The sequence below is a fragment of the Ruditapes philippinarum genome, unplaced genomic scaffold (assembly GCF_026571515.1).
Source record: "Ruditapes philippinarum isolate M1 unplaced genomic scaffold, ASM2657151v2 ctg2084_1_1_1_1, whole genome shotgun sequence".
NCBI classification, from domain to species: Eukaryota; Metazoa; Mollusca; class Bivalvia; order Venerida; family Veneridae; genus Ruditapes; species Ruditapes philippinarum.
This window is the reverse complement of record NW_026866378.1, coordinates 211,058-234,105: the sequence shown is the minus strand read 5'-3', so window position 1 is coordinate 234,105 and position 23,048 is coordinate 211,058. Positions and strand designations below refer to the sequence as shown.

Sequence of the window (23,048 nt, the reverse complement as noted above, 5' to 3'; positions counted from 1 at the left end):
TTTTGGGACTTGTACGTTTTAAAAAAGAAGCAAATAAGTCAAATCGTATTACAGAATTTGAAACTTATATGAAAAAGACTGGGAAAAAAGATAAATTCTGAAAAACAGGAAATTTTACTGGCAGTGCGCTGAAAAGAAAGTTGGGGCTCCAGATAATTTGTTTTTATATGTTTACAAATAAAAATTCTGAAATGATACATAAAAATGTAGTCAGCCCAAACATTTTTAAACTTAGCAAAAAAACTACAGAGGTGGTGTGTTTGATCGGTTTTTCGAATCTGGTTTCAATGACTATTTTATCCCTTTAAAACTGCTCAAACGGATTTTTGATATCATAAATGAAGTTTTACAGGAACCTGACACATATACACATCCAAACATATTTTATGTGAAAATGGATTTGTCCCCTACAATTCGAAAAATTCAAATTAATTAAGGGGGTTTTTGCTGAAAGATAAAAAGACAGCAGTAAAAATAGACATTGTACCTGCTTTCAAAATCCGTCGTCATAGTGATCCTAAATTGTATAGTGATAAATCTATCACTTCGGCAAGCAAAAGTGAATTTATTATGATACTATTCAAAAAAAGTGAAAGCAGGAAAAGTTCATTACGAGCAGGTGTCTGTTCAGTATCAGCCTCGATGGAAGAAAAGCAACACTTCGCCGCACTATCTTCAGAGGCAAAGGATGCCTACGTGATATCAAAAATTTTATGTGGGGAACGTGTATGTCCGTCAGTACTGGATGTGGCAGCAGAAAAATATAACCCGGACAATTACGGAAAGTCTCAATGTTTTGCTATTATTTCTAGCTATATTGCTTAAAAAAATTCAATTTTGGGAAAAAAAATTTTTTTTAAAAAATTTTTAAAAAAATTTCCCAAAAAAAAAAAAATAAAAGGGGCAAAGTAGAAAAAAAATTTGATTTTAAAAAAATTTGATTTTTTGGAAATTAGGACAAAATTTGGGAAAAAGAACCTAAGTTTTTAAATTTTTTTTTAAAAAAAATTTAAATTTTTTTTCAAAAAATTTTTTTGAAATCCGAAAAATTTTGGGGGGATTTTGAAACATTTTCCCGTTAAATTTGGGCATATTTGTTTCGACAATTTAAGGGGGAAACTTTCGTTAAAGAAGGGGTTGGTATTTTCCTTTAAACAAGCCAAAAAAATGAAAGGGTAAAAGGGGGAAGGGGGGAAAAAGGGGGTTTTTTTTAAAAAAACGAAAAAAGGGAAAAGGGGGGAAAAAACCTTTAAAAAAAAAACAAAAAAAAGTTTTTTGATTGGTTTTAAAAAAATGTTCTTTCCCAAAAACAAAAAGGTTTTAAAAATAAAAACCCCGGCCCCTAAAAAATTTTTTAAACAAAAATGGGGGTTTTTAAAGAAAAGGGATTTTCCAAAAGGGCAAAACCCTCCTAAATTTTTTTTCTGCATTTTTCAAAAGGGAAAACCCACCTGAAAATTTAAAAATTAAAATTTTTAAAACGGGAGGGAATTTTTTTTTTTTTTTTGGGTTAAAAAAACGTATGTTTTTTTTAAACCCCTTTTATAATAAACCGAAACAGGGAACGGGGGTTTTTTTAAAGGGTTTGAATATTTATTTGAAAAAAAATTTTTTTGGTAAAAGTCAATTTTTAAAAAATGGGAAAAAATTTAAAATATTTAAGGGGGCACTTTGGTCCCCCGGTTTTTTACAAAAATTAAAATTTAAAAGACCCTTTTTTCCCCGGGGGTTTTGAGGTTTTTACTTTGAAAAAAATAATAATTTTTCAATTTTTTTGTCAAAAACTGAAAAAAGTTAAAAGCCAAAAATTTTTATTTTAATAAAACCTGGGAAAAAAAACCAAAAATAAAGTTACCCCTAAAAATATTACAAATAAAACAAAAAATTTTTGGGGAAAAAATTTTTTTTTGGGAATTTTAGTAAAAGAACCAAATTTAACATTTTTAAAGTAATTTTGATTTAAAAAGGGAAAAAGTTAAAATATTTTTTTAATTTTTTGTTTTAAAAAAAAAATTTTTTTTTAAAAGAAAGTTTTTTAAACTAAAAAGGGAAGGTAAATTTATGTTTTTATTATTAAAAAATAAACTTTGTATTTGGGAAATTTTGGGGAAATTTAAATTTTAAAGGGGAAAAAATATTTTGTTAAAAAAAAAAAAAAAAAAAAATTTCAAAATTTTTTAAAAAAAAAAAGAAAAAATGTTTTTAAACATTGGGGAAAAAAATTTTTTAAAAAGCCCCTTTTTTAAAAAGGGCATTTTATTGTTTGAAAAAATTCAAAAATTGGTTTTTAAAAAAAAGAATTTTTATTTAAAATTTTAAAATCCCAAAAAACATTATAAAAAAATTTTATTTAAAAAAAGAATAAAAAAAATTTTAAAAAATTTTTTTAAATTTAGTTTATAGGTTTTTTTAAAAAAATTTTAAAAAATTTTCGTTAATTATTTAAAAATTACCTTTAATGATAATTTTAAAAATTAAAAAATAATAAAAAAAAAAAGTATAAAAAAGAGAAAAATTTTTTTTTTTAACTTAAAACAAAAAAAAAGAAAAATTGCTTCACATTGGTTTTGGGTTTTTTGGGGGAAGATCGATTATTATTCTGTCAAATTGGGTTTTTTCGGAAAGTTAGGGGGCCCAAGGGGGGAAGTGCCCAAACGGTCTCAACCATTTTAAAAATCTGCTCTGGTTTTTTTTTTTATCTCCGTCTAATTTTTTTATGGGTTTTTTTCTAACTTTTTTATGGTAAATTTTCCCTTTTAAAAGGGATTTCCCTTACTTTTCTTACGGGCATTTTTTTCTTATATTTTTAAAGGGGTTTTGTGGTTAGCTTTGGCCCTTTCGGAAATTTCGCTGGTACGGGTTTTCTTGCAAAAAAATGTTGGGGGGGTTTTTTTTTTTTACTTATTTTAGGGTTTTTAATTTTTGTTATCTTTTGCTCAAACAGTTTTTGGTAAAAAATTTATTTGCCAAGGGGTTTTCTTGATTTCTTTCTTCTAAAATTTTTTTTAATTTAATATGGCCATAAGGGTTTTTTGTTTTTTTTTGGTTTTTTTTTTAATTTTTTTAAAATGTTTTTTACTTTGTTTACTTTTTAAAATTATCGGCTAATCGGGGTTTTAACGTTCGCTTTTCTTGGGGTTTTTAACTTTATGTTTTTTTTCTGAAAAATTTTTCCCGCTCAAAAAATTTTATTGAAAAAATTTTTAAAGGCTTTTTTGGGATTTGCTGCTTTAAAGGGTTTTTTGATTTATTTTTCCAAAGGGGGGGGTTTTATTTTTTATTATTTCGCTCTTAATAATTACGGCCCCCCTTTAAAAGGGTTTTTAAAAAAATTTTTTTGCTCTAAAAAATTTTAAAAGTTTTATTTAACCGAAACGGTTTTTACCAAAAATTAAAGTTTCATTTTATGTTAATTTTTCCTTTCTTTTAAGGTTTAATTGACAATTTTGAAAGTTTTTATGTTTGTTCTTTTCTAAAATGTTATATTGATTTATTCCCTTAAACGGGGTTTTTTTTATTTTGGGTTTTGGGGTATTTTTTTTTAAAAAGACTTCGTCTCTAAAACAAATTAACTTCTAGGAGAATAAATTTGATATAATACATGCATATATACAACAAAGGCATATATTTTTTTATCGTTCATTATATTATGACATAGCAATAGTGATATATATAAACAAATGTTTACTGGTATACAAATCTAGGTAAAACAACCCCATTAATAACGGATATGAATACATACATATCAAATAATTTTAGTCGTATATATAAAATCAAATCAACACAATTTACAATTATTTAGCTGCTCTAAAGACACAAGGCCGAACTTACAAAAAACATTGTTTGTTTGCCACTTCAAACATGTACATTTTTGGTACAGGTCCATACACAAGTAATTTGTTCCCTATCATATATATATCGTATCAAAATATTTGACCTATGTATAACAATAGTTAAGATTAGACAAGGAAAAATATTATCATATCTTTCAATGTGTGTAGGATTTTGATATTTGAATGATTAACCATCTCGTGTTTCTATACAAAAATGTACATGTATTTGTATATTTGTTTTGCTTTATATGGTTACCTTTAAAATGTTCTTTTCAGGCACTCTTGATTCCCAGTAACAAAAATTATTTCATTATAACTCCACTGAGGTTTATAAGCCTAAAAACATAAAAAAATTTAATTTCTCACATATATCAACTAGGGCACTTAAAAACAGACATGTAAATAAAATATAACTTAAAAATATACTCAGAAATACATTGAAAATTGTATATTTGTGCTATTCTCAGTCCGATTTAAGTGAAAAGCGGAGCAACGCTTTTCAATTTTGGGTCATTTTTGACAATTAGAATAATTATTCTGGAAAAACAGAGCGAGCTTAGCAATGATCTGAAATTTTGCACATAAGTTGTTGGTATTGACCTACATCAAATGGAGTAATAATCTTGAAAAATATTTCCAGTCCTGTCATGTCAAAAAAAAACTCAGTGGTGTCCCTTTAAAAAAGAAAAAGAAATTTGAACTAGCTAACAAAAATGTTGGTCATGAAGTGGCAAACAAACAATATTTTATTTTACGCTCCAACAAAAACATGCAGTATTCTATAGTTTTTTTAAAAAAAACTTCATTTATTACTTTCAGACAAAAAATTACTTTACAAAATATTGAAAACTTATGAACAGTATGGATTTATTTGTATACAAAAGAGGTATATTAGACTAGAATTTTGATTGTGATAGAGACTTTAAGCATCAGCCATTCATGTATATTTCAAAATTACAATATTCTGGAAAATTCAATGTATTTTTTTTTATACATCTAACAACATAAGAGGAAAATTCAATGTATTTTTTTCATATATCCCACAAAATAAGAGGAAAAATCAAAGTATTTTTTTCTTATATCCCACCAAATTAGAGGAAAACTCAAAGTAATTTTTTCATATATCCCACAAAATAAGAGGAAAACTCTACAAGTAATTTTTTCATATATCCAACAAAATAGGAGCTGTCCGTAAGACAGCGTGCTTGACTATTCTCTGTACATAGACAGTTAGAAAAGGGGCATAACTCTGTGAAATAATAACTCAATAGTTATAGGACCTGTGCCTGTCACGAAAGATATATCACTCACGGTGAAGTTTCAACCCATTCCCTTTAGAAGTTTTGGTGATACCAACTTGTGTGCGAAAACTTAACTAGTGTGACCACGTAGTCAAGGTGAGTACAACACCACTAACTCGACTAAAAATGGCAAAACAAACATTTTGTGTACATACAGGTATATATATCCAACACCATTGTTACAAAAATTCTTATTTAGGAGAACAAACATAGTAGAAAATAATTTGTCAAAAATAGACATGCTGTTAAATTCTTTTTTAAAATTGACCACATCCATTTTACCTAGAATATTTTACAAGATTTATCCAAATATTCTTTTAAATAATTCTGAACTGTCATTTTCCTCCCCTTTAGATTCTTAATTTTTGAAATAAGGTTTTTAAGACTTAGTAAAAGTTTCAATTTTCAAAATCATCTTCAAGTAGGCTTCTCAAATTGAAATACTGTAAGATAACCTGTAGGAAGGCTGCTTTCAGTTAAATTAAGATTATCTACAGGCAGGCTGCTTTAAATATAATTAAAATCATCTGCAGGCAGGTTGCTTTAATTTAATTCTGATAATCTTCAGTTAGATTGCTTTAAGTTAAAACAAGATAATCTACAGACAGGCTGCCTTAATTTAAATAAACATAACCTACACACAGGTTGTTTTAATCTTAATTAAGAAAATCTGCAGGAAGGCTGCTTTAAATTTGAATTTTTCCTAACAAATGAATGTAGAATAGAAGTCACATTCTCTCATCTTACATAAAATTTTGTGTCACTATGGTATGCATGTAACATGTCAATAACATAATTCAAAATTATATTGATCTCGAGCTTTTACTATATACATTGTATTTCAGATTTAAGTAGTTGAAAAATACGCAGCACATTAAAAAAGCAATTAGAGTCCCAGACATTCTAAGAATTGGAAATAACCAGCAAATTAAAATGCAAGTAGAGTCCCAGCCATTCTACGTTTGCCACACTAGTATAGAGCCGAGCCAACCTGCACGTTCATGCAGTCTCTGGTCAGAATGATACTGTACAGTTGACTGCAATCACTTCTTATAAGAATTCTGTTCAATTAACAAATGACCAATTCAAAACTTCAAAGCAACAAAGCAAGAGAAGAAAAAAATCATTAAAACAAATAAAACACTGTAAAAGTAAAGTATGAGGGAGAGAATATAATAGTGACCACCCTTTGATTTAGAAAGAAGGAAAACAAGAAAAATGTCCATAGAACAAAATAATACTGGTCAACAAATAAAGATCGAAAATAAATTTATAAAGTAGATCTAAAGCATGTCTCGAATCATTTTTGCACCAAAAATTTTCCTTTCGTTGGATGGAAAAAAACACACAAAAACTCTTAGTTAACAATAACAAAATAAAAACAACAATTATGATATAAAGCTCTTATACCATAAACCTGAAAAGAAAGGATTATAAAACACAAGGTTAAGTATAAAACATTAGCACTTAAATGCAGAAAAAAAGAACAATGAAAAAAAAACAACAGAAAAGTATAGATATTTTTAGATAATAAGGCAGAAGACAGGTATATAAATACATTGATTAGAAATGCTTCGATTTTATTGACTGACAATACATTATCAATATATTGTGAAGTAAAAGCAAGAGTACAGCATACAGTATTAATGCTGGTCAGTGTTAAAGGGCAACAACTTTTCATAAACATTTTTGATACAAAAAGGGGCTTAACTCTAAAGATATAGCTTTCAGAATAATGCCCCTTGTTTACAAACTGCACAATGTCATGATAAACATATCTTCAAAGATGAATGGGGTGCATTTAATTTTTGCAATGACAACTTAGCCATCATATTAGCTCAACTTTTTCTCTGCAATAGACAAGCTAAGATTACACAAAATAAAGATCAGGTTATGTCAGTAAGTCAGTTATACTCATTTCAAAACAATGTATTTATACGACTTTCCACCTTCCAAAAAATCCTTAACAACTTGTGAAGTCAAGTTCCTGAATGACCTTTCACTATAAAGCTTACAAGTAAGTTATTAACCCTTCACCAGCTGAATTTGTGAAATGGATTTGCCCTGCTTTGAATTTGGAATAGTCAATTCAGTGTTTTTAGGGATTTCAATATCAAAATATTAAAAGTATAGAGTTTGGCCAGATTGCAAGCATGTACAAGCACCCTGGCTCTATACTGGTGTCAAAGGCTAGTAAATTTCTGTTTCAGGAGGTGAAAGGCTAACATAAAAATGTGTACATAATCTGCATAAGGGCAACAATTGATCAACCCACTGTAAATTCAAATAACATTATTTCTCATTACTGAAAATGCAAATGCATTAATGAATATGCATGTAACTGCTTATTTATTGAATATGCATTGTAATGATCATAAATGAATAGTCATGTATATATTATTGTTCATAAATGAATATGCATCATTCTCTCACTTATGAATATATAAAACACTCATGCTCATTAATGAATATGCATTAATGAATAGTTATATATACTAACGTTCATCAATGAATATGCATCATTCACATCATTTATGAATATGTAAAGCACTACTCATTAATGAATATGCATAATACTGCTTGTTAATGAATATACATAATAATGCCAATTAATGAATATGCATAAAACTTTTTAGTGAAAGGTCGTACTGGAGCTCAAAATACAAATCTGAGTTACAAAACAAACAAAAAAAATCTTGATTACATTAATTACATAATATAATTGCATAGCAAATTGTGTAAAGAAGCTGTGGTCAAACTTGTATTATTATTATAATCATCATTATACTTAATTATTACTCTTATTATAACAATCATAACAATTTAATAATCCAATTAACAATGTAAATGTAATGCTTATCATCAAACATTGATCATAAATAAGAGAGCGTCGTCCTATTGTTAAATCTCCAAGCTCTAACAGCACTACTAGTACCCTTAAAAGAAGACACCTGACCTGTATAGACCCAGGTCAGTCTCTAAATTTATGAATATTGATTGACCTGACCCTTTTCTAGTGAGACTGCTCTGACAAATTTGTTAAATGTCTAAAAACTTGAAACTGATAGAAATAGACCAAACTTCAGTAAGGGTCTGGTCAAATTGAAAACAGCAGTGAGGAATAGGAAGGTAAACATTTTTATATATTTTATACACATTTACCAGAATCTGACATCATTTCTTTCAATGACATCATTTTCTGGAAGAGAATTCACAAAAAGAGGAAAAAGAAACACACAAAAAAAACCCCATTATGCTCAGCACTAAAATGTAAGTGTAAAATATAATTCTTAACAAGTAACAATATTCACATAATTATAAAAGAACAATTATTCTTAACATAGAGTTAAATAACTGCTTTTCAATATCCAAACTGTCAAAATGACAGTATTAAATAAGATTTTAATGAAGTACAACTTTTCAAAATTTTAACTAGATTTTATACAACTTTAACATCTTAACTACAGCTAAAACCTTAACAAACTACAGCTTTTTAATCTTAACTAGATTTTATGCAACTATAACTTCAATCTTAATACAGCAAACATTTCAACTTTAACTACAACTTTTCAATCTTAACTAGATTTCAACCAACAACTTTTCAATCTTAAATAGATTTTATCCAACTATAAATTATTCAATCTTAACTAGAGCTAACATTTCAACAAAATACAATCCATTTTATCCACATACAGTTTCTTCAATCTTAACTAGAGCTAACATTTCAACTACAACTTTTAATCTTAACTAGATTTTATCCAAACTATAATTTCTTCAATCTTAACTTAACGGCAAACATTTCAACATTTAACTACAACTTTTCAATCTAAAATATAATTCAACCATCAACAACTTTTTAAAGGTTAAGTCTTTAGTTATCTAAATTAGTTTCATTGCGTAAAAATAAAAGTATTATATATATAAATCAATATAAGTAATAGTTAACAAACACCGTACAAACAATAATGACAGTATATTAGTCTGGATTAGATAAACTTGACTGAGGTTAATAATAACAAAAACATTACAGTAATAATGTTTGACACAAATTACATCATATAAAGAATGGCCTTTTTAAACTGCTATATTTTGTTTTCCTTATGTAATCAAAATATTTCCAGCTTTAAAATATGAACTGCGTTACGACAAAACCAACATAGTGCGTTTGCGACCAGCATGGATCCAGACCAGCCTGCACATCCGCGCAGTCTGATCAGGATCCATGCTGTTCGCTATCAGTTTCTCTACTGTTTTTCCTTCATAATTTAATTCACTTTTCATTAAATTCCACTTTGCTATTGAAGTTGAGACTATAAAAATCTTACACGGACTACCGGAACAGACTGGATTATTCTTTGAAGAAAAAGTATAACCATTTCAGGCAGTAAAATTGGCTTGGCAGAGTTTCAGCTGAACAGTTACCAAAGAGCCTTATATTTCCACACTTCTGAAAACACTCAATGATTCAGTCTTACACTCAAGAAAAATATTATTTTCGCAAATTCCCTTTAGATTTTGATTTTTTTTTAAAAATAAATGTTGTCTTTTTTTTTCTAAAAGGTACTGATTGCTGACTGCAGCTGGGGGGAAAAAAAACACAATAAAGAAGGCAAAGTTTAGAACAATGGAAGACAAACTTTGTAACAGTGGACCAGTCTATGGTCAAATACAACAAATATAATATTAGGGGAACGAATGTAAAACATCGTTTGTGATCTATTAAGCTAATAAAAAAAAAGATCAACAAAATTTGCAATTTCTTCTTATTAATAATTTCTCCATCAGCCCTCCAAGGAAAATGTGAACAAGGAAAAGTTAGTCTATCTTGAATATAAGAGCTTTGTCCTACATATATAATATAAGCTCTTTTAAGTCTAAAAGAGACAGGAACAATTCGGACGGTTTCTTTTAAAATTTTACATAAGGTAAGAATTGGGCCAAAACTAACTTTAAGTTTTCTGTCAGAGTCTTAAAAGCTGTACAACGACTTTGTTCTATAGAACCATTAACTTAGTACCACATTTTAGTCAATGCACTAAGATGTAAAAAAAATTGCTGGTACATCACAAAATTAAAAGCAAGCCACAGTAATGCCACAAATGCAACTGGCATTCAAAAAAACAACTAAATACCAATAACAAAATTGATTTTTTTGATTGTTCTGATTTTTGCTAAAACAAACAAATGAGCCGCGTCACGACAAAACCAACGTAATGCCTTTGCGACCAGCATGTATCCAGACCAGCCTGCGCATCCGCGCAGTCTGATCAGGATCCATGCTGTTCGCTTACAAACCCTATAACAAGTAGAGAAACTGATAGCGAACAGCATGGATCCTGATCAGACTGCACGGATGCGCAGGCTGGTCTGGATCCATGCTGGTCGCAAACGCATTATGTTGGTTTTATCGTGACGAGGCTCAAATCAAAACCACTAATATTCCTATCTATTTCTTATATAAGTTCAAATCAAGCGATTAAAACACTGATCAATTACAAGGGGTCTAATTAAAAAAATAGCTGTCTAAATCATTGTAACATAAAAGGCAGTTTGATGACTTTAGTTCATATATCACTCGCCACCTTCCAAACAAGCCTACAGTCATTCTAACTCATTCGTAGAATTTTCAAGTAAATTTCACGCAACAAAAATCTTACAAGATCACTCAGGTTACTTTAGCTAAGCCCACACATTTATAAAGCCAATCATCTCATCATAAAGATCACAATACAAATATGCACACACAATGAAACTTGCTCTCCAAAATAATTTCATTTTTATATATAGCGACATAATTATATTCTCTAAATATTTTTATTTTTATACTGTATTTCTCTACGACTAAAACAAACGTCTGACGATCATGATCGTTGATCGGCTTCCGGCTCGAGATCTTCCTCGTCATCTGTCGGGTTATCATCGTCATCAAACCGGACTGGTTCATGCTCATCGTCGTCTGACACGGCTGGCGTAGAGGCTCGAGATTGTGACGGTGAAGGCGGCTCACTGGCAGGTTTAGGGTATAATACTTTCCTCTCCTGCAAGGAAAAAGTAGGAAAAACTTTAATAATGACCTAGTATAAACTTAACAAAATTATTTTTTTCTCTTTTTCTTTAGTTGGGTTTTCGTAGCAGCACCACATTATAGGTCATATGGTGACTTTCAAGCTTTACTGCTGAAGGAAAACCTCAGGTAATTTTGGTAATCCAATAAAAACTATTAAATACACAAACAGTAACATTCATTAAAATCCCTCTGTTTGAAAATTACAAATGACAGAAATTCTCTTGCTCTTCAGATTATCAAGGAACCATTTCCTTCAATATTCCTTGCTCTACAGATTATCAAGGAATAGCTTCCTTCAATATGGTATAAAAAAATTTAATTTATTTTTTACTTTCATTTAATAAAGACTGTATAAGCGTATCAAATAGTTCATGAATGATCAATGCTGAAAATCAAAACAAAAATTATCAAATTTCAATGTCAAACAATTTTAATGGTTATTGCAATGTTACAAAAGGCCAGCTAAATAATTGTTTGAAGAATCTTCATTCTATATAAGACATATTGTATATCCTTTCTTACAAACATTCTGAGACCGAAACAGAAAGATTCAAATCCTTTTAAAAAAGATCCCCCCATGGCTGGGATTCAAACTTGGTCGCCATCTGATCTTGATCTGTAGTGGTTGCAATGGTAGAATTTGTTGCTATCAGCAGACTATGGGATAAAGACATTTCGAGGGCTTAGAGCGAAACTGGTCCATCTTTATATAGAAATAGAAGCAGACACACCAGGGGTGCATTTCACTAACGAACTTACATTATCGTAACTCGAGTTTGAACGTAACTTTTTGCGTAAGCAGAACTTACGTATTTATTTGCGGTTCACTAAACTTTCTAAACTATGCATTTGCGTAAGTTTAAACGTAAAGTTACCCTCACTTATTCCTGCCATAAGTTGCATGTTCTATGTAGTGAAACGCAACTCAACGTAAATTTACGTTTTGCCTAAGTCCAAATTTACGTTAAAAGATACGCAAAACTTACAGAATATTAGTGAAACGCTCACCAGTTTTGCTCTACACCCTAGATTAAAGATGTGGCTCAAAACCCTCTTCAGTTTTCTCATTTATCCCTTCAATACATTGGTATACAGAGACAAATACCCTTCAACCAAACTTCCTGCACATTATTTAAAGAAAAAGTAAAATAGGTAGCTCCTCCATTGGCAAAAAAAAAGCCTCACAGTAAATTTTGCAAAATGACCAATAGCTCCTTCATGAGGGAAGGAGAAATGAGGCAAGAAAAACACTTTAATGGTTTGGTTGGTTGCTGGTTATGTTGGTTTTACCCCAATTTTAACATGTTTTTAGTCATATCTAAGCAGTAGGTCCATCCAACCCATTTTCCAGGATAACTAACCATAAAAATACCAATTTATCCGACTTCTATTCCCACATTATTTCTGAATCTGTGATGAGAGACAAATGACCATTAGACTCATGTAAGAGATCAATTATCGCGGAGAAATTACGCCTAGACCTAATATCGTACCAGTGACCCCTTGATAAACAATCCAATGGTCTCCCTATTGAGCTAAGCTGACAAGACTGTTTCGAACCTGGATGTAATTTTTAATCTAGTAATTTATTATAAAAACTTCATGTATCAGTAACTGCTCAATATCAACACTTAATAGCCAAGACATTCCAATTAGTCATATTCCAGAAACCTAATAATACTTGTCTATATATATCTAATCTAATTACAGATGTGTAAACCAGTCTAAACATGAAAGAATTTGATTGGCTGTTTTTATCAAGTGACATTCAAATTATCCAATCAAGATGAAAATTTATCAGACTGGTTTACACAATCTGAAATTCAAAAACACACACAAAGAGTCTGGTTAATATATTCAAACAGGACAGCAAAAAAGCTGGCAACAAATTTTAACTACTGATGTCATTTAAAACTGACATAACTTGTACTCCTGAAGAGTGTGTGGCAACCAACAGCCAGTTTTTGAAGCTGCATTTGACAAAAATTGTGACAAGAGGATTAAATATCAGCACAGCAAAGGAAGCAAGCAAACACACACAAACAGATTCATCAAGCAAATTCAAAGTCCAGATGAAGGATTGTAGTAGTATTTGCCTAAAAGAAAGGAACTTTTGACATTTGCTCTATTCACCATATACCTTTCCCCAGGATTCAATCTTGTTATTAACTACAGTATATGCCTTTCCTTGTGATTAAAGTCCTAGAATATAATCCTCTGATTAAAGTCCTATTATTATCTGAAGTTTCCCCATGATATAAATTCTATCACTAACTATATGCCTTTCCTTGTGATCTAAATTTTATAATTCAATATATACCTATCCTAATGATTCAAATCATAACATTAACCATATGCCTTTCCCTCAGACTCATATGCGTTTTTCTTTGATTCAGATCGCATATTTACTTATATGCCTCCACCACCCTATGCCTTTCAGACCCTAAAATCAACTAAATGCCTTCCTCTGTGATTCAAGTCTTATAATTAAATATATGCCTTTCCCTGTAATTCAAAACCTATAATAAACTATAATGCCTTTCCCTGTAATTCAAAACCTATAATTAACTATAATTATGCCTTTCACCTATAATAAACTATATGCCTTTCCATGTAATTCAAAACCTATAATTAACTATATGCCTTTCCCTGAAATTCAAAACCTATAATCAACTATATGCCTTTCCCTGTGATTCAGATCCAATAATTAACCATATGCCTTTCCCTGTGAATCAAAACCTATAATTATTAACTATATGCCTTTCCCTGTGATTCATATCCTATAATTAACTACGGTATATGCCTTTCCCTGTGATTCAAATCCTATAATTAACTGTATGCCCTTTTCCTGTGAATTAGAGCTATGCCTTCCCTGTGATTCAAAACCTATAATCATTAACTATATGCCTTTCCCTCAATTCAGTTTTAAAAGTACAAAAAAACTGGGATCTGTTGGGCAAACTCACTTTAGATTTATCCATCCGTTCTTGTTCATCTAACTGAAAATTTGAGCATGCAAAATAAAATATTTAGCTACCTGACAGCAAATCCAATAAAAATGCATAAATATGCAAAAATAAGTATGCAAAAATAAATATGCAACATATCAGATAAAAGCAACTGAATATTAAAACATGCATTTATTGAAGATTAATAATTTTAAGATCTTATTCATTAATTTTCCAGTTATAGAATAACCTAAACCCTATGTTAGATTACAAAAAGATAAGAGTGCAAAAGAAAATCATGAAATCATGCCGATTTGTTAAAAGGGTAGTAGAAAGTTTCATGTTAACAATCATCATATATACAATACTTAGTATTAAATTGATAATCTATTTTTATGTGATTTCTGGCCAATTTGATTGAAAAGCATTGCAACAGTTTTCATTTTTGGGTCAATTTGCATTTCTTGGAAACTTGGTGAGTGAATGATCTGAAATTTTGCACACAAGTTACTGGTCCAAACATACATCCAGTTATAGAAGAATCTTGAAAAAATATTTCAATCTGGGCTTCAAGTCAAAAAATCTAAGGTTGAGTCCTTTTAATGGTAAAGACCTGTAAATCCCTAGTATTTACCCCTAAAGATATGTATATGATATGACAATAAACAATACTTTTAAACTTCCTAATGTGAATTTGAACCTTCATTTACATGTGTATAACGTGCTATAGCAATAAAATTGTTTTAAGTTTCAAGTTCCCAACAGCCACATTAACAACTAAATGAAGGCAATTCTAACAAATCAAACATTGAAAAACAATATTCATCTTTGAAATATAAAATAATACTTGTTGTGTAAATATAGACATGTACACAGTACAGGTTTAAGCAAAAATTATTGGAAAAGCATGGCAGAAAAAAATAAATTCACATTCACTTTTAAAATGTTTACTTTAAACATTAAAATTGTAAAGGTTGAGACTTTATACACTGTTTAATTCATGGTTTAAACATATTTATTTCAAGCTCATTTGCATTTATGGAGTGACTTTTTACATTGAAAATCCAAAAGTCAAACCAATGATTTATATCCCCACTAGTATTTTTTTTAAACTGTAGACAAAACCTGCATTTTTCATGATTTTCTAACATCTCAATAAGATATAATTATAGCCATAACCTTGGGGTAATAGAAGACATATTTGAGGAAAAATTATTTCCATACGGAGGTTTTACTATTAGAGAAAAACTGAAAAGTATGGATGGGAAATGTTGCCTTATCGACAATATTTTGATTTGTAGACGGCCTCTAAAATCTAAAAAGTCTCAACCTTTGTATTAAAATGAAAGTTGTTCACTGTGGAAATCAAAGTATGTTTTGATGAGTTACTACAATAAATACTGAAGTTTAAAGGTGGTCAGTCATTATGTAAGGTAATTGTTCAGCCTATAAAATGTCTGATACCAGTGTATGTCTTCACTATCTCATTGGTTGATATTTTTAAACAGATTTGAAACTGACCAATGGTGACGCTCCATTATCTTAGACTGGTATCCAATTCTAAAAAGAGTTTAGAATCTCAATTTTTCATGTTTAATGACTCCTGCACAATGTTGTTATAATCATTACATTAAATAACACGAGTGACCATCTTTAAATATTTCGATTTTTTTTCTTTTTTTTTTTTTTTTGAAAACTACCTTTATATCCTTAGGCTGTTGTTATTGCCATTATTATAAATTGTTTAGTTAGATAGTGTTTTTTTTTTTCAAATTTAATTACGATTTATGGGTTAAAGTATCGTAAAAATATACTATTTTCTTCAAAATTGTTCAGATACAACTACCTAATATTTTTACAGTTTCATAGAATTTTTATAAACCATTCCATGCGATCATTTAAATGCTATATATTAAAACAATTTATTACTTCATTATAAAAGTAAACTTAGAACAATATTGTTATGTAATATTCAAAAGTTATTTGTAACCAAACGGTCAGGTTAAGCCAAGTTTTTGAGAGTTTAGCATTTAAAGTATATGTAGATTCGCAAATTCTAATTACAGTAAATTCCACTTATATTGATACCACTTATATTGATTTACCACTTGTAACAATGCTGTTGCCCCAGTCCCTGACTCTTATTTCCGAACTGATTGACTTTCGGATATAACAATATCAGGATATATTATAACGATACTGTTGCCATGGTCCCAACTCTTGTTTCCAAATTGGTTGCCACTCTGATATAATGATATCGGGATATACTAATATAAATTCGGTGGTCCCCTGAATATTGCTATAAATGGAGTGTACTGTATCTGACTCATTCTTTATACAAAACTTTTCAAATCTAGCTATTTCTAATACTCTTTTTTCATTTTTTCATAATTATCTATTCTGACCAAGACGTTAGAAGTATAAGTGTAACAAATATATACTTGATAAGCATACAAGAGTCTTGATTGGATACAAGATATATCAAGACAGAAATACGCACCATAAAGCTAGCCTCGGTAAAGTCGTCAGGGTAGGCCCGCAGTAAAGCCATGCTCCTTGCTTTTCTGTAATACTGAAAAATCAAATTTTTGAACATTTTAAGCAAAAAAGTTATTTTCACAATTGTCAAGTTATTTAAAAAAAAATCAGTTATTTTTATCATATTCAAGTTATTTTATTTCAAGAAGGGAATGGCATTAAATGGTATTTTAAAAAACTTTTCCAGAGTGGGGATGGGGGAGTGGGGGAGGGGTGCGGATAATAAGTCAAATTTTTTAATGATTTTCACTAAAAGAACAAAAGGACATATACAAAACATGATTTAATTTAATATTTTATGCATATTCTATAACATATAAGCAAAATCCGAGTGGAAGTCTGTAACCCCCGTCCCCAATCCCCTTTGAATCCACACATGTAATGTAATAAATAATAATATCACTGAAATTTATAACTACAGCCAACCCTTTGTTAAGGACTACCTCTGAATAAAGGTAACACTGTAAATAAAGGCCACTTTTGGATAACCCTTCGACGATTAAATGGAATAAAGTTCCCTCCAAATCAACACCACTTGTCTATAAAGACCATTATTTCTTCCTCTTTGTTTTTTGTTTGTTTTTGGTTTTACGTCACATCGACACAGTATAGGTCATATCGCGACGTTCCAGCTTTACTGGTGGAGGAAGACCTCAGGTGCCCTTCCGTGCATTATTTCAGGCACGAAGGGGCACCTGAGTAGAATCACCGACGTTCTGTAAGCTAGCTGGATAGCTTCCTCACATGAAAGAATCCAAAGTCCCTATCGGGATTCGAACCCACAGCGGTGAGGGGCAAGTGGTTTGAAGTCAGCGACCTTAACCACTCGGCCACGGACGCCCCATTTCTTCCTCTCTTTGGTAGCCTTTGATTAGAGGTTTGACTGTACTTTGTACAAGTGTATTAAGATATTTATGGATGGCACAATATATAATCATTTGAGCCGCGCCATGACAAAACCAACAGATCTGCATAGTCTGATCAGGATCCATGCTGTTTGCTTTCATACCCTATTACAAGAAGAGAAACTCAAAGTGAACAGCATGGATTCTGATCAGACTGCGCAAATGTGCAGGCTGGTCTGGATCCATGCTGGTCGCAAACGCACTTTGTTAGTTTTGTCATGGCGCGGCTCATTTGGACAATAATCACTTACAATTCCTAGATTTTTCCAGTCTAGTAATTCACTAAGTCGTTCAGTTCTGTTCCTCTGAATAATTCTCTGTCGTCTAGACAAACATGTGAAGTCAAACATATACTGAAAATATAAGAAATTTGTTCTATTATTTTGTTCTTGTTATAATATTCATTCAAATGACTTGAATAAATAAGGTTGTATTTCTTAATACCATTTTTCATTTAATGTTCTATGCATTCTTACAAAAGTAATAATGATCGACATTAACTCAAAAATTTCAGCATTATACAATCGTGCATTTATTTCAGCACCAAAGCAAGGAAAACTTTAATGAAATAAAATATGCTTGTATGAAAACTCTCTAATAGAACAAGATGTAAGGAAACATAGATGTTACTGTAGTAGGGTGTGAGTCCACAATCCTTGAGTTTTGAAGCCATAACTCTAACCACTTGGCCAAAACTATTTTGATACAGAAATCGCATTTTCACATCATAAACTATTTCATTTTCAAAGCTAGTCACTTCATTTACACAAACTAAGCTTTTAAAGAAGGTAATGCTTATAACAAAAGCAGTTTGTATGACAGCACACTCAACTATTCTCAGAGTATTGACAGTACAAAAGTGGCATAACTCTGTAAAAACATAACTCAAGAGTTAAAGGACCTGTGCCCATCATGTCAGATACTCACAGAGAACAAGTGTCTTAAGTTTCAACCCATTCCCTTCAGTAGTTTTGTAGATATCAACCTGCACACAAAAACTTAACCAAAGTGAGGCTGAGGTGAGTACAGTAACTCTCTATATTCTTTGAATAGGGAACACTTTATGCCCCAGACCCCAGTTATTTTATGGCGGGGGCATAAAAAACACCACATTATCAACATACCTGTGCTAGTTGCTGAGCAGAATCATCGGCACTTTGTTTTAATCTGTCTATAATGTAGATACCGTACGATTTAGGATCAGCTACGTACTCCTTCATAAAACAACCAAACCCTGACAGATTACTTGTCATACTGGGTATTCCCATTACAGTACATTCGGCTGCAAAAAAAATATTCATTTATCAAAATATTTTACAAAATATGTCCAGGAAAAAAAGCAAGTATGAGTAATTTCATACATAATTGCACAATTTTGGTTAAATTATTAATCTCTTTTTAATCTCTGAAATTATTAATCTCTTTTTAATCATGGAAGACAACATTAGGTGAATAAATTTCAGTCATAAGCAGTTACTTGAGTAGAACTATCAACAAAGCTTACACCATATAACCTTTTTAACTCTTTCTTTTAATATTGCTGTCCATCTTTCAAACTTAACAAAACCATTCATTATTTTTAGGAAAATTACAAAGAAAGTAATGACAGAATAGCAAACAGTGTAGATCATGATCAAACCACATCAATGTCTGCACTGGTTGATCTTGGTTGTCACTGGTTGATCTTGGTCAGCACTGGTTGATCTTAGTCTGCACTGGTTGATCTTGGTTGTCACTGGTTGATCTTGATCTACACTGGGTAATCTTGGTCTGCACTGGCCGATCTTGGTCTGCACTGGTTGATCTTGGTAAGCACTGGTTGATCTTAGTCTGCAATGTGATTGATCATGGTCTGCACTTGATCTTGGTCTACACTGGTTGATCAAGGTCAGCATTGGTTGATCTTGATCTGCACTGATTGATCTTGGTCTGCACTGGTTGCACAAGCAGAATCAGCTACCAGCAACAGGTCATAGGTAAAAAAAAATGTCTTGCAGTACTAATATGCAAAATTACCAATACACATACCTGGTGTATAGCCCCATGGCTCATAGTATGACGGGAATACACCTAGATGGCACCCTCTCACAAACTCTTCATAATCTAAACCAAACAACGGGTTTGTCGAGTTTAAGAACTCCGGATGGAATATTACCTGTACGTACATGAAAACTTGATTAAGTTATTATTTAGTGTGAAACATTTCAATGTAAATACTTTTATGTACAAATAGTATTATGATAAATGATTCAAATGCATCTATTTGTTGTTGTTGTTTTTTTGTTTTTTTACTTATTTCTTTACTATTTCATTTACAAATTGTTGGTCAGATTTAATATCACGAAAACACTGTAAATGTTATATAGCAACATTCCATTTTAAGTGAATTGGTCGATCTTATTAAGTATCTTACAAGAAAACAAACCATACTAGATATAAAAGTATATGGATGTTGTTAATGTGGGATACATGATCCAATATTACCATTAATCATTTTTAGGGGAAAGTTTCAAAATATGTAATCACTGAATAGCCAGACCTTGTGCCAGTTAGCAGTTAGTTTATACAAATTTATTTTAGTTTGATTGTGTTGTAAGCTAGAAGCTTATTGAAATTTTTGAACCCGTTCCTGGATTCAACCAATACTAAGCAATGACTGTGAATTTTCTTGCTTAAGAAACAACAGCTTGGCCCTGACAGGGTTTGAACCCACATGGTTAACAATACATGCGTTAAGTGGCAGCATGGCCAAGTGGTTAACACATCAGACTAGTAATCTAATGATTCAAACTCTGTCAGGGGCAAGTTGTTATTTCCTTGAGCAAGAAACTTTACACTCATTGCTCAGTACTGGAACGGATTCGAAAGTGTGTCTATAAGCTTATAGCTTCCTACACAATTGAACAAAAATAAATTCTGTATAAACCAATACTTAGAGCGATAAAAACTCGGTCACATCACCACTAAGAACGTGCCAGTTAATCATGGTCTTTACTGGTCATATGGGTAGACTCCTTTGCGGCCATTTAAAATGATGATTCAAACATATTTATACATACAGTGCTATGATTTCACTTAAATTCATGGACATGCATTTTCGTGGTTTGGTCACAAAGAACATTTTCATGGGTACTTCAATTTGTGGACAGTTTGTTTTCACAAAAGGTAAAATGTAAATAATGTGATGCAAAATAATCTTCCAGCTGACAAAATGAAATTTCGTCAGATCTTAAATTCGTGGATTGACCTATCCACGAAAACTACAAAAATTAGTGTCCCACGAAAAATAATAATTATGCAGTAGGTTGCTATTGACTAATGTTTACTTACCATTTGTTTAACCTAACCTCTAACAAATTTGAAAAGTTTATAAATAAGGAAACTCCATAACAAAAAGGAATATTCCCAAGAAATTTTGAGGAACCCAGGCTTTTTTTCCTTCTTTAGCAAGGGACATTATAGTTACTAAAAGTAAAATTCTTAAAAAATCATGCACTTTTCCCCAAAAATTGAATTTACATCAAGTTTCTTCTTCCCCTTTTGCAAAAATACCGTGTAATTTTCCCCAAAAATTAATGGCAGGGCTGCTTCCCCCAACCTGTGAAAAAAAGCCCTGGGAACAATGTAGTACAAGCACTAAAGCCATTTAAGAATATTTACCTTGACTCTATCGTGTCTGTTGTTAAACAGTTGACATCTTCGTAGTGCATTCAAAATAGGATCCTTATGGTCATCACAGACATTGTGTGTGGAAATAGGAGGTAGGGTATTTCTCTACAAGATAAAACGATCCAATAAAAACATAAAGTGATCATATAAATCATGTGTTGAAATAGCAGCACCTGTCCTGTGTCCATAATGTATGTTATGATGTTTACACTCATAAAAACTTCAAATCAATGTCAACACTACAAGGTTATGTTTGTTTGTCTGGTTTTTATGCCCATTTCAGTCTTTGGTTATATCTCAGTGGTTTCTGGTTATATCTTGGTGGTTTTTGGTTAAGTCTTGTTGGTTGCATCACCTTATCTGAAATCCAAGATATATAACCCGAAGTTGGTTATTAATCTTGTTTGTCTGGTTTTTATGCCCATTTCAATACAGTTTTTGGTTATCATCTTGGTGATTGTCTCACCTAACATGCAATGCCAGATATATATAACCAGTACATAGTAATTTATCCTTAAATGAATGACAACTTATCCCACATGATTTCTGTACAGGCGGTGAGAGCTCACCAACACAATTTAGGTTAATATACACAAAAAATGATTTTCTCTAACCTTGGGTTTTTATAAACTTAATGTAGCACCAGGGGTCAAAACCACCTCACCTGCAGGAGCTAAGAGATGCATAGACTCCAGTAATTCCTACCCATTTAGTTGCCTCTTATAATCACAGAAGGATCAACGGTGGCTCAACCCTTTAAGACAACCGGCCTCAGTCACTAGGGGGAGTTACTAACATATTGTAAAGGAGAATTATAAAAGTGTAAGTAAATGAATTAAATATACATACCTGTGCACCGTATATACAGCGTTTTAGCTTTACTACGTCATCTTGTATGAATATATCTTCTCCTGTTGGAATTTGGCCCCTGAATGAAAAGATAAAATTATCAGTATTTACATACTGATCAGCCTGATTGTTTTTTTAAAAAAACTGGAAAATTAAACAAGAGGGCCATGCTGGCCCTGATATCGCTCACCTGAATATAAATACAGTCAAAATTTGTTCACTCGAACTTGAATTGCTGGAATACTTCCCTTTCATTGATCAGTGCTGACAAAATTCCTATATAATATTATATTGTTCACCATTGGAACACTCCAATAATGATTGCTCAATCTGGTGAACTGGATCTCTAGTCCCTTTGGCAGAAATATAGGAAAATCACACCTTTCCCTTCGAACACAAAAGGACAACAAAAGTTGCAAGTCAACATTCTGAATTAGTGACAGTTGGCATTTTTCACACATCATGATCAAGGAACAAGTAAAATTGTAAACTATAAACAAATGCAGATAAAATCTAAAACTTAAACTGATATAACAAAGTTCTTATTTGTATCTGAAATAGTGTACATGTTTCTGCCAGATATGTAAACAACAGCTGAATGAAAACTGAATGGCACAATTTGCAGACAACACATTGGTGTCATATATATGTTTCGCAAGTTTATGCAGCAAGACTGTGAGGACAAGATGTGAATGGTTCCGATTGTTTCAGCAAAGATATGTAATATCACAAGAAAGAACAATAAGTGGCCCTTAAATTCATCGTCATCATCATGCAACAACATTTCCTTTCCAAATTAACCACTGTCAGTCATTTACACAAAATGATTACAATGGATGGCGCTCAGTCTTTTCATGCCATTACACAAGCCTTTGATAATTGAAGAATACAGTTTCATTTTCTGTAAAAATTGAAAACAGAGCAAGAATTACATCAAA

The 23,048-nt window shown here is 31.2% G+C and overlaps 1 protein-coding gene across 3 annotated transcripts in view; it reads right to left on the bottom strand.

Moving 5' to 3' along the window:
- Positions 1-5,004: 5,004 nt before the first annotated feature.
- The window catches only part of LOC132732333 (glycogen [starch] synthase-like), a 40,861-nt gene continuing 22,817 nt past the window's right edge, over positions 5,005-23,048 (bottom strand). For 2 of the 3 annotated variants that reach the window (XM_060718737.1, XM_060718738.1), the window contains exons 9-16: positions 22,111-22,189; positions 21,253-21,366; positions 19,621-19,747; positions 18,717-18,874; positions 17,844-17,945; positions 16,650-16,721; positions 14,168-14,200; positions 5,005-11,172 (exon numbers count right to left, since the gene is read on the bottom strand). In XM_060718737.1, the coding sequence (XP_060574720.1) occupies positions 10,996-11,172; positions 14,168-14,200; positions 16,650-16,721; positions 17,844-17,945; positions 18,717-18,874; positions 19,621-19,747; positions 21,253-21,366; positions 22,111-22,189 (862 nt within the window). In that variant the 3' untranslated portion in view covers positions 5,005-10,995. The remainder of the gene's footprint in view (positions 11,173-14,167; positions 14,201-16,649; positions 16,722-17,843; positions 17,946-18,716; positions 18,875-19,620; positions 19,748-21,252; positions 21,367-22,110; positions 22,190-23,048) is intronic. The other variant, XM_060718739.1, reaches the window with a different exon arrangement.